This window comes from Paramisgurnus dabryanus, chromosome 3 (assembly GCF_030506205.2).
Source record: "Paramisgurnus dabryanus chromosome 3, PD_genome_1.1, whole genome shotgun sequence".
Lineage (NCBI taxonomy): Eukaryota > Metazoa > Chordata > Actinopteri > Cypriniformes > Cobitidae > Paramisgurnus > Paramisgurnus dabryanus.
Genome location: NC_133339.1, coordinates 52,810,776 through 52,822,672, shown reverse-complemented (window position 1 = coordinate 52,822,672; position 11,897 = coordinate 52,810,776). Strand labels below are relative to the sequence as shown.

General features: G+C 36.1%; 1 protein-coding gene across 2 annotated transcripts; it reads left to right on the top strand.

The window, feature by feature from the left end:
• The first annotated feature begins 235 nt into the window (after positions 1-235).
• Positions 236-11,445, top strand: LOC135745351 (uncharacterized). Of its 2 annotated transcripts, XM_065263649.2 has the most exons (7): positions 236-707; positions 2,260-2,303; positions 4,914-5,010; positions 5,162-6,111; positions 6,194-6,361; positions 9,105-9,200; positions 9,864-11,445. In XM_065263649.2, the coding sequence occupies exons 4-7, from the start codon at positions 5,164-5,166 to the stop codon at positions 10,179-10,181; spliced, it is 1,530 nt and encodes a 509-aa protein (XP_065119721.1). In that variant the 5' UTR covers positions 236-707; positions 2,260-2,303; positions 4,914-5,010; positions 5,162-5,163; the 3' UTR covers positions 10,182-11,445. The 2 variants fall into 2 exon arrangements, with proteins under 2 accessions (XP_065119721.1, XP_065119720.1); XM_065263648.2 differs by lacking the exons at positions 6,194-6,361; positions 9,105-9,200; positions 9,864-11,445 and having other exon boundaries at positions 2,260-5,010; positions 5,162-5,347.
• The last annotated feature ends 452 nt before the right edge of the window (positions 11,446-11,897 follow it).

Sequence of the window (11,897 nt, the reverse complement as noted above, 5' to 3'; positions counted from 1 at the left end):
TGATGAACTAAGAGGTTCAGCCATTACTTAACTATATGTGGACTATCAGATGATAAGTCAGGACCTCTGATCAGTATCTCTACTATAATTATAGTTTTGAGTTCGTTATAAAGTTGGATATAGTTGGCTGGGTTGCATAATATTTTCTAATGATAATTAAGGGCACGCCAGCATGGGGCAGTTGCTTCAACCATTTCCTCTAGTTACACGGAATTATTTAACCCTAACTACACTGTAAGACCGAACAGTTAAGGTTTGATAAAAAAAAAAGGTTGTAATAACTTAAAAATTGTAAAAAGTTCATTGGTCTTAAATATTTTGCATCATGTGTACAAAATTTTTATTTTAAGTTTACAGTGCTCAACCACTTTAACTTATTTTTGTCATAGAACTCAAAAGTTTAACGGTTAACCGCCTGACGTCACACGCACGTGCGTACGATGTACGTTCTTCGTCTTTACCCGGGAGAAAGTTCGCCATTTTGGTTTGTTGGCCTCGAATGCGTGCGTGGAGACAATGGCATTTATAGCAATAAATTAATATATTTTCTTCACGGAAATTCACAGTGGGGGTTTCTGTGAATTCTTTTAATGAGACACGCGTTTTAGCATGCAGCAGTTTTACGAAGATCATCGGACAAAGTTCTACTGTGTATTGACCACGTTGTCTGCTGTAATATCGATTTTGGTTTTGGCCGCGTTGATCTGGTAAGTAATCTGTTTTAACACTATATTTTAATGTCGTGTTATTATCTTCATGCATAAAATATACTTGGTATCTGTTGATACAGTTTATGCATTTACCTATGTGATGTGATTATGTGATGTGCGTGTCAAATTAGGAAGCTGGTAACGTTAATTAGTGCATTTTGGGGCATTACATTATGTTTAGGAGGGCATATTTTAATGAAATTTACAACTTTTTGTACGTTTTATAAGGGGGCGTTTATAAAATGCAACGTAATCCTTGTTTAACATAATCACAGTTGATTTGCGTTTTGTGCCCGGTTTATACATGTCTTAAAGTTTTAAATCACCTTTTCCCAAATCAAGGCCATAAAATGTCTATAATCCATATGGTCATCATGGCATTAAATTGCGCAAGACATTTTAATTTCTTGCGTTTCATTATAAATGAAGAGAAGCCGAGTTCCCACGGTTTAGAATAGATTGCTAAACACTTAATGAACAATGTGCAGTAGATGGCAGTGTATGCTACTTCATCTGTCATGCCTTTGCAGACTTGCAGAGCTTGAGGAGAGCGTATTTTTTCGGTGCCTATATTAATGCCGAAACGATCGCTGAACCGCACGCGTCACCCTCGCGTAACGTTACCAGGAGTGGCGTTGGAGCAGCAGTCCTGCGATCGTCCAGCTCTATTTTTGCTGCTCACGCCCAATTAAAGTGACAACGCATTGTTTATGGTTTAAATGCTCACGAAAAAGTGTTATTTTACCATTAAATCATGAATGGTGGCAAGTGTGTTTTAAGCCGTCACAATGACTTTCACCAGTTAAAAAAAGCATAAAATATTTAAAAACACACTGTTGCCAGAAGAATGCGCTGTTATTCACTATCTACCCAGCACTAAATACATTTCCATCTTTCTTAACAACCTTCAGAGAAACCGATACATTTATAAATCTAAATCTGCTTATTGGCTACTGATGAAGAGGAACAATTGCACAATGCTGTCACTGAGTGAACCCATTTATTTTATTGCAAAACTTCAGAGAAATAGATATGATAATGTGCCATGGGGTGCCATACTCTGACCAGAACAACACAGAAACAATGTGGATTAAACAAAGCGGTTATATAAACTACATTTGATAGTCACAAAGAGGTTTTTCCTCATAAAATTATGTTAAACAATGTAATGTGAACTTGATATTGTTGTACTGGTGATGCTTTGAGTTAACAAAATCATCATCTGTAGAACAACTTGGCAAACATTCGCAAATGCTCCCTTTCTAAGTGACTTAAGTGCCACTGTTAAAATAAACATTAAAACATTTATGTACTATTAAACTTGTAGCCTTGTTTTTTTTCCTGATTTTGTTACTTTTACTTTTAATGTACCACTAGGATAAATACGTATACTGTTTTATTTTGCCAATGTCCATAAAGACATGCTTGTGTTATTAAGATGAGACATTTATTTGGTTATTCACCTTTTACATTTAATAAACAGACCATACACTGGCATTGTTTATGTGAACATTGCAACCTAACTAACTTTTAAATCTTTCTTTTTTAGGTTAAAGCTGAAACAGCTAGCAAACAAACAGAGTTCTCAGTGTGGTATGTAGAAAAACTATTTACAATAATGGACACATTTCTGTGATTAAAATGTGAATAAAGACAGTGTACTTGGAACATCCAGTTAAGCACAAATCTAATGGCTTGGAGGTGCAAACTTTGTTCTGCTGCCTTTGATAAAAGGGCACAGACACTTGAACACTATCGTTTACGTCATAGCAGTGTCTCCTCAGTCAGTCAATTACCCTGTCTCCATGATGACTGTGTCAGCACATTTCAATCTGTAAATGCATTAAAAATACACATATCACGAATACACACCCAGACGAAGCATAGTGTAAATCCAGTGGAAAGTGTTTCGTTCGTCTGTCCTAAATGTGGTTTCAAGCAGCCATTTAATTATAAAACTATGCTCGGTCATTTAAGGGCACATTTGAAAAACCATGAGATGTTGGATTGTCCATTTAAAAATTGTCACTATCGCAGTAATGTGTATTCCTCTTTCAATGCCCACAGAAGTAGGGATCATCCAGATGCTGATGCTCATTTCTTAGATTTTAAGAATGATATTATCTTAACAGAAACTGAAAACCCCACAATGCTGGGTCAAGTTGAAGCAGCGGACTCCCCTGAGAATCCTCCTGAGCTTGAAAGTCCTGACTATAGTTCTGATCAGTCTAGTTATGACACTGGTGAATTGCAAGCTCAACTGAAAAGCAACTTGTCGTCTTTGTTCTTGAAAATGCAGTGTGTTCTTCACGTTTCAGAGACCGCTATACAAGACATAATTGACAATTTGGTGCAGATATTCTTACTGTCCAAACCTCTTGTGAGAGACTCCATTATGATGGTTCTTCAAGAGCATGAACAGTCAATCAGTGATGTCCTCATTAATGAATTAGTGGAAGCTGTCATGAAAAGTAATGTTTTAGTCAGTGCCACTGAGGAAGGTGCAGAGCTGTCCACTGCTAAGAGAAGGAAAACATTTGTGAGAAGCCACTACCCCCTTGTATTGCCAGTCCAATATACTGTAGGTTTGAATGAATCTACAGTGGTATATGTCCCAGTACTACAAATGCTTCAAGCTATGTTTAAAAATACTGATGTTCTTCAAAAAATTCAAGAAACCAACCCGTCACCACCAGGAATGTACATGTCTCATGAAGATGGAACATATTTCCAAGAAAACCAGTTACTTTCAGAAGCTGGAGAGCTGAAATTTTCACTTATTTTGTATGTGGATGACCTTGAAATAGCAAATCCTTTGGGCACATCCAGAAAAATTCACAAGCTTTGTGCAGTATATTGGTTGCTTGCAAACCTACCCAGTAAGTATAGGTCCAGCCTACATGTCATACAGTTAGCACTGCTATGCAAAGTATCTGACGTGCAAAGGTGTGGTTATGAAAGTATTCTGTCACCTTTGTTGAAAGACTTGCAAACTCTTGAACAGGATGGTATTTTCATTGAAACTCTTGGTCGGTGTGTTCGGGGCACCGTGTTGTGTGTTGCAGCTGATAACTTGGCTGCTCATGGTCTTGCAGGCTTTGTGCAGTCTTTCCGAGGACAATATGTCTGCAGATTCTGTTGTTGTTCTACAGACCAAATACAGATCAGCGAAGTTTCAGAAGGAGAGTTCAGCATGAGAACGAAAGAAACCCATGACCTTCATGTCCAAAATGTTGTGCAGGGAGAAAATGAAGCTCATTTCGGTGTTGTGGATGAGTGTCCTCTTAGCAAGGCCCTGCAGCATTTTCATACCGTTACAGGTTTCCCACCCGATATACTGCACGATTTGTTTGAGGGTGTTGTGCCTGTTGAGTTAGCCTTGTGTATCCGTGAAATGATTCGACTGAAGTATTTCACACTTGAATATCTAAACACAAAAATTCGCACATTTCCCTATCAGCATTTTGATAAGGTTGATAAGCCACAGCCAATCCCAAAGAATTTTGTTTCCAAACTAAGTATTGGAGGGAATGGACATGAAAATTGCACTTTGCTAAGATTATTACCCTTGATGATAGGAAGTAAGGTTCCAGAAGGCGATGAGACATGGGCCATAATAATGGACCTTAAAGAAATTGTCCAGCTTGTGTTATCTCCTTCTTTCACAGAGGAATCCATCCAGTACATGCAATCCAAAATAACTGATCACAGACAGGCTCTTAAAGCGGTGTTTCCAGACTTTAAGCTCAGACCAAAACACCATTTCATTGAACATTATCCCAAACTGACCAAGTGTTTTGGGCCTCTGGTTCATCTATGGACCATGAGGTTCGAAGGGAAACATCGTTTTTTCAAAAGGGTGATTCATGACACACAAAATTTCAAAAATGTCCTGAAGACTCTTGCTAATAGGCATCAGTTAATGATGGCTTTTCATCTCAATGCACCATCTTTTTTCAAACCCCAAGTACAAGCCACCAGTGTTACTTCTGTGCAGGTTGCTACTCTGCCTCAAGTAGCAAAAGACTTCATAAAAAGCAAGACAGACAGTCAAAATATATACAACACATCAGTTGTCTCTGTGCATGGCACAGATTATGCTAATGGAATGTTTGTTTCTGTTGGACAGGCAGGAGGACTTCCTAATTTTTGCAGGATTGAACGTATACTACTTGTAAATAATTCTGTTTCCTTTCTGTGCAGAAGCTACGAGTGCTGGTACATTGAGCATTTAAGATCATTTAAGCTGACATCATTGGACAACTTCTCTGTGCATGAGCTATCAGACCTAAATGACACAGTAAGTCTCCCTGCATACAACATTGATGGACATTTGGTATTAACACAGAAAAGGTTCATTTTGATGAAACATCTGGATGATTAAAATGCATTTATAAATGTGGACCTGCACAGTCTTTTGAACATTGACACAAGCTGCTTTTTTACAATAGGAATGGAACCTCAGAACTTTTTCCTACATGTCCATACATCCACAGACATTGTGAGGAAGATGACTTTATCTTCACGTCCAGCATCTGTGGAAGACCTAAAAAGAAATATAAAAGAGAAATTTAATCTCAACTTTGACTTTATCCTATCATACCAAGATCCAGACTTTGATGGGCAGCTATGTTCCCTTTTAGACATTGAGGAACTTCCACAGAAGGCTGTCCTTAAAGTGGTGCGATCTGAGAGTGTTGCAAGTTCATCAGATGACACTGTTATATTGCCACATGAAGTGATTCCAGAGAGGACTGAGAAATGGCCTGATGTTTTTACAGTGCCCACTTTTTCCTTTGAAGTAGAACTTGTACTTGCTGATGGAAATGCTGCATATGAGACAACAAGAAAGACTTGTAGGTTAACTAGAGGACAAAAGCACAACATTCTTGAGACCCTGGCAGCCAAAATGCATAGTTTCAAAGCATACCCTAAGGATAAGGAAGTTTCTATGGTTGCAGAAGCCCTTGTCAACAAGCATCCCTGTCTACGAGAGCCTGGCTCTCAGACAGGTTGGTATGGGTGGAAAAACAGTTTAAAATTTAAGATGGGGAGCTACCGCACTAAGTTGAGTCGTGCTGGATCTCATGAAGTTGCTGTGAATTCCGGAAAGAGGAGTAAAAACAACCCACAAAGAGATGCCCCTCACACAAACATCAAAAGACCAAAAAGGGCAGAGATAAATTTCCTTCCAAATTTTCCAAGAGGTGAAGATGCTGCAAGCCTCGAACAACTAAGACTGAGAATTGTAGATGAAGCTAAGATGAGTGACACAAATCTTGTATTGATCACAAAGTTAATGGACACCACCTTTGCTTTGCGGCGCAAAGAGATCATCTGTAATGAGCTACCAGTTCATGGAATCCTGGAACGATGGGCCGCTCTTAAAATAGAATCACAGGTAAAATTATTTTCCTTAACTATTTGAGAAGATCTTGACGATTGAGCCATATATACCCTGTATTATATGTACTTTTTTACAGATCTGTGCTGAGTTTCATAGAGTGACAAATGTCAACCTAAAGAATCGTTTCTTTGCTCAACTGGACCAACATGCCCCCCGTCTTCAGAGCCTGTTTCGGAGAAAAGCTTCTCGGACAGGAAAAATGTCTGAAGTCCTGGATCAGCTCTTCAGGACTTATGACCTCCAGGTCAGTTGGTTACAATTCTTGATGTCTGCTGTAGGGATGCACCGATACCACTTTTTTCATATCTGATTCCGATACCAGAATTCTGCGTACCTCCCGATCCGGTACTACTGTAATTTTCTTGAACAATTTAAAATTGCATGCACACACACAAAATATGAAATGTGTAGCTTTCTGCTACATCTAGTATAATTGTAAAGGTAAAACCAATAATTTAAAATTATTTACAAGTTACAACAACATTAGTTATTATTAATCATGGCAGTGTTTCGGAAAACATATAATAGATACGTTTGATCAAATAATTATGCAAAAATAAAAAATTTTTAATTGCGCAAAACTGTCACAGTTAAAAAGCTTTAGTGTGCAGATAGTTATTTAGGGAATCATGCCCTTGACCGGACCTTTTCTGCACATTCCGGGTGCAGAATTTATGCACCTAAATCATCCTGTACTTGAAGCATCCTCTCATGGGAATCCTCGTTCTGCAATGGAAAGTTCATAACTGTTAAAACACAAAGAGATTAGATGCATCATGTGCTCAGCACATAGTGAAATGCATACATCCATGGCTTACTGAGAGTTTATAAAATCAAATCTTTAAAATCTTTAAAAAATTCATCCGTCCGCTTCACCAGTGGATTAACTCAGTTGCGAGTACAGTGTTTCTGTGATCTTAAATATCTTTAAATGTGTGTTTGTTCCTACACATTAAGTTATCCAGTGTATAGACGGTTTCAGCAGTAACAACACAAACAAGCGGCTTTCGTGGTCAACACGTAATTTCCGGTGAACTCCGCGAAGAATAAATAACAACAAAGTCCTTTTAAAGTAGTTTATTGTAGAGGCCGACCGATTTATCGTTTCGCCAATTTTATCAGCCGATATGAGCATGTCGCAGATTTATCTGTATCGGCGTATAAGCCGCAGATATGAAGCCGATAACATAAAATGCTTTTGAAAGATGTAAGTACTTGTTTGTCCAGCGGAGTGCGCCATACTGGTTGCTAATGGCGACTCAGATCACTCACTGTAGTGACACCAGCCAATCCCCCACCCCCTTCACTTCAGTCAGTCTCTCAGTTCAGGTGGCGGCAGTCACGTGGTTTCTTCACAACATTTTCACCTGGTATTAAGACGCGCTTTGGTCGATTGGATTATAAGTGGGCGAGAGAGACACATTCCTGTTTACATTTGGTGTTTTTATTCCGTCTCTTTTGTCCACTTGCGAGTTGTTTAAAACGCAAGCGGAAGAAATGACGCGAGGCGGAGAAAGGACGCGCTTAAACTGAGTACAGCTGCTTGTGTTGTTACTGAACATGCTCATTTCAAAGCAATTGATTAAATAAGCTGGCGCAACTTTACACCCTCGCTAAATAAAAGGGGCGGAGAGCAGACGCTTTAGTTTTATAAAAGTTTAAAGTCCCAGCAGAACACTGTGTGTTCGTGTTATAAAAACGTTGTGCAGTACATTAAACATGAGCCTACATCAGTATGTTGTCAGTAAGTCAAGCATTGTCGTCTTAACGGTAAGTTTCTAATTAATTTGTGAAGTACATACCTTACTCTAAAGCTAATAAACAATGACTTTATAAGTTTCCATTTTTTAAAATAAGCCTAATATAACAGTATTCTCGTCAAAACTGACAATGAGTTAAGTTATATGTATTTTGTTTTGTTTGTGTTTTAAAGTTATTTATAATAAGTCAAGTTTACTGTTTTGTGCACTTAATCAGAATCATTTTTGATAATAAAGTTTATTGTTAACTTGTAAAACACACCTGCCTATATTACATATCTTTGTCACGTCATTTTAAGTGTTTGGTCACCACAATTGTGAGTGATCATTACAAAAAAATATTTATATATATTCTGTTAATGTATATAGTGTATTCTATGTACAATACTGTAGTATAATATACTTTAGTATATGTGTACTGTACTATAAGTAAGGAATAATTGACGACGGGCCATTGAATTATAAGAAAATAATGCACACCAAGGTGGTAATGCGGCACGACGCGTAGCGGAGTGCCATTACACCGCAGGTGTGCATTATTTTCAAATAATTCAAAGGACCAGAGTGAATTATTCCTCTTATACCAAGGTTACCACAAACATTGCTCTTGTGCCTATTTTTAAGACATTTGAAAAGTTAGGTGTGCGGTTTACAGAACAATAATCAAGACCCATAGAACATTTCTCAGCCAATCAGAATGCAGCATTCAACAGACCCGTGGTATAATATTCATATAAAGAATATCGGCCGATATATCGTTATCAGTCTTTTCTTACTCCGTAATATCTGTATCGGCAAAAAAAAAATGCATATCGGTGGGGCTGTAGTTTATTTATATAACAAGCAAATTAAACAACACGTAGATTACATAGGAACGCAAAACATTTGTTATTTTCGACGAGGTATTTGTTTAACAATTCAGTTTCGGCTAGTAGTCAGACCATTAAACAAACAGAAACCGGAAGTACAGTTCGGACCAGACACTTATCGCATCCCTGCATGTGCGCCGCTGATAAAACGGTTTATTAAGAAGACTTTAAATATAGTGTATTAAAACGTTTAAAGTGCTTTTACTTTGTCCTTTTATACTGATCCAGAATATCAGATCGGTGCATCCCTAGTCTGTTAAAGGTGCAACAGTGGAATTTGAATTATATTTGGTTACACTGTTATGGTTGGTTGGCAAGTAGTGTTGTGAGGCTATAATGATTCTTTTCACACTTAAAGGATCAATGTGATGTCCATGTTAGACGTGCGGTTATACTCCGGGCTCTCCCTGCATATGTGCATGAGAGTGATGCCAGCTTTCTCAAGACGTGGGATGTAAGTGAGCATATTAAGAATTTGTTACGTGGCACTTACTGTAATCAGACAACACAACTGGAACAAATTTCTAATGAGTAATTGGTAACACTAAACAATGGTACCAATTAGTTAACATGAACTAACAATGAACGATACTTCTACAGCATTTATTAATGTGAGTTCATGTTTATTTTGGCATGTAATAATACATTTATCAAATTTGGTGTTTTAACTGTTAACATTAATTAATGTACCATAAACTAACATGAGCAACTATATTGAAATTAACTAAAATTTACAAGAATACATGCTGAAAAGCTATATTGACAATTTTTCACATGTTCGTTTATGCATTTACTTATGTTTACTTATACAACCTTATTGTAAAGTGTTATTGAGTAATTGTTAAATTAAGAATAAAATTAAGTAGTTTGCACAAATATTTGACCTTGTCTGAAATTCAGGCTAAATTATTAATGTAATTGAGACTAAAATGTTAGAATTCTGCAATAATTTACACAATACTGTCACATCTGAAAAAAACTATGATCTGATTGTAATTAATGGATCTGTGCATTGTTTTTTTTTTTTTTTGGACTGTCCTGGTATTTCACTGCATTTTTTGCAGTTAGCTTTAAGAAAATTTTAAGTAATAGGGAACTGTTTCTCTTTTGTCTTTAGGTGTTGCAGTCTGACGAACCAGACATTGATGATGTACCACTTGGGCTCCTCTTAATCAATGAAAATTCAGCAGATGCCAGTTTTTTCTGCCCAAAGAGGATTGGAGTTGTGCTTGAGGGGAACATTGTTATTGAGTCCTCCACACCCGCTGATGCATTTATCATTGTCTTTGCACTTACATACACCCTGCACCTTAACTATCCAAAAGAGTTGTTGAATACTTTTGACTTCATTCAAAAAGTCCTGATGGGTCTTGAGGATGGGAAGTTGAGACCCAGAGTTTTGAGTCTGAAAAATGACTTGTTGGCAGTAGAGTAAGTACATGTTTGTTTGTTTTTTTGGTGAAACACATGTAACAGATACATGTAAAGGTATTGTTCCTGAATCTTGAATGTGTTGGAGTTAATAAAAGTTGAATGATGTGTATTTTTACACATTATTATACTTGTGGAATATGTTTATGGATATAATACATATGTAGTTGACAAAAACTCTAATGTGTCCTATGGTGTGACCACAAAAACTTTTTTGTTGTTGAAGATTTATCTCTTATGCAATTTGTGTTTCTCAACAGTTTCTTAACATGTGAGTTTTTCTCATGTGATTTGTAATTACTGTTTTTTTCAAACCTTTTCTAAATCTCACACCATAGGAAATTCTCATATATAATAAACACAGGTACTGTAGTTCACAAGTATTGTTGAATTTTATGTTTCAGTGAAAATGTGTGCTTGCATTAGGCATAGGCATTACCCTATCTTTGTTTAAAAAATGAATGATGTAAAGTTGAGGGATGAAATGTTTGCAAGGGAGACTGAAGATTGATTGCAGATTATTGTGAGAGACATATGTTTAAAATAATTGTTTGTAATGTGGATGTGTTAGGGTTAAATGCAAGTTTAATCATTGCATGCTTGTGGTATACAATTGCACATCGCCATACTGTTGCCTTTTTTTCTTTTTGTACTTTTTCTTACAGAATGTACATACTTGTAGTTGTAATGTTAAAGGACTAAATGTTCACATAGGAGACTTGCACATTGATGTGTCATTGATTTGAGATTTTATATCTACATTACACACATTTCTGCTTTATTTTGTGTATATCCACATGTACACACACTTGTGGAATAACACTTAGTATAATAATATATGTGTGTATTACACTTTATGCATTTGCATTTTATGTGTTACTGATTTAAAAAATGTATGTTTCCTAAATTAGTTTAAGTGTGTCAAAGTTAAATATTTCAAATACTTAATATTTTAAATGACTTTGTTTAAAAATAGTAATCCTGATATATCCTGAACCCTGACAAGTTGCAATATGTAATGTTTACATTTGGGACATTCATGTGTCTAAGTATTCTACTTTGTTTAAAATTTGTAAAACCTCATGGATTGTTATATTTGGTTAATAAAAAAGTAACTTGCACTGAAGTCTCTGCAGTTATATTGGTCTTATATTGGTCTTATTCAAAATTAGTGTATTTACCTATTTAAATTAGGTAATTATAAGACAGTGTAAGGTTCTCTATTTAATGTAAAAAAAATAAGTTAACATAAGATAAAATATTTGAAAGTGAGAAAGCACATATTTAACTTTAAAGGTAATGAAAATGTTTAAGTTATCTGTACTCAATTTAAATATGTACTGTAAGCTTAAAAGACCTACTAAAAATAACTTAAAAAAACTGTGTTTATTCAACCCAAAATGTATGAGTTAATAATACTTAAAACTATATAGTAAATGGTACTTAAATTTATTTAGTAAGGTACGCTTAAAAATATTGCTTTAATAAATTTAAAACAATTAAGTTATGATGACTTAAAATTTTCTATGTAATCAGTTTCAACAAATTTTTTGAGTTAAATTAACTTGTCAGGTTTTACAGTGTAAGTTGTGGGTAATTGTGATGATTATTCGAGGGCTATATAAGTCAGGACCTCTGGTGCGGTTAAGTTTAATTATTTAACCCTAACTAAGTTGAGTATATTTGTGATTACCATACGAGGGCTATATAAGTCAGGACC

What these genes read in the sequence shown, in the direction of transcription:
- LOC135745351 (XM_065263648.2), top strand. Translation starts at nt 2,401, where the DNA reads ATGGCTTGGAGGTGCAAACTTTGTTCTGCTGCCTTTGATAAAAGGGCA. An exon ending in TATCAGACCTAAATGACACA is followed by an intron (nt 5,011 to 5,161) that starts GTAAGTCTCCCT and finishes TTTTTACAATAG; the next exon opens with GAATGGAACCTCAGAACTTT.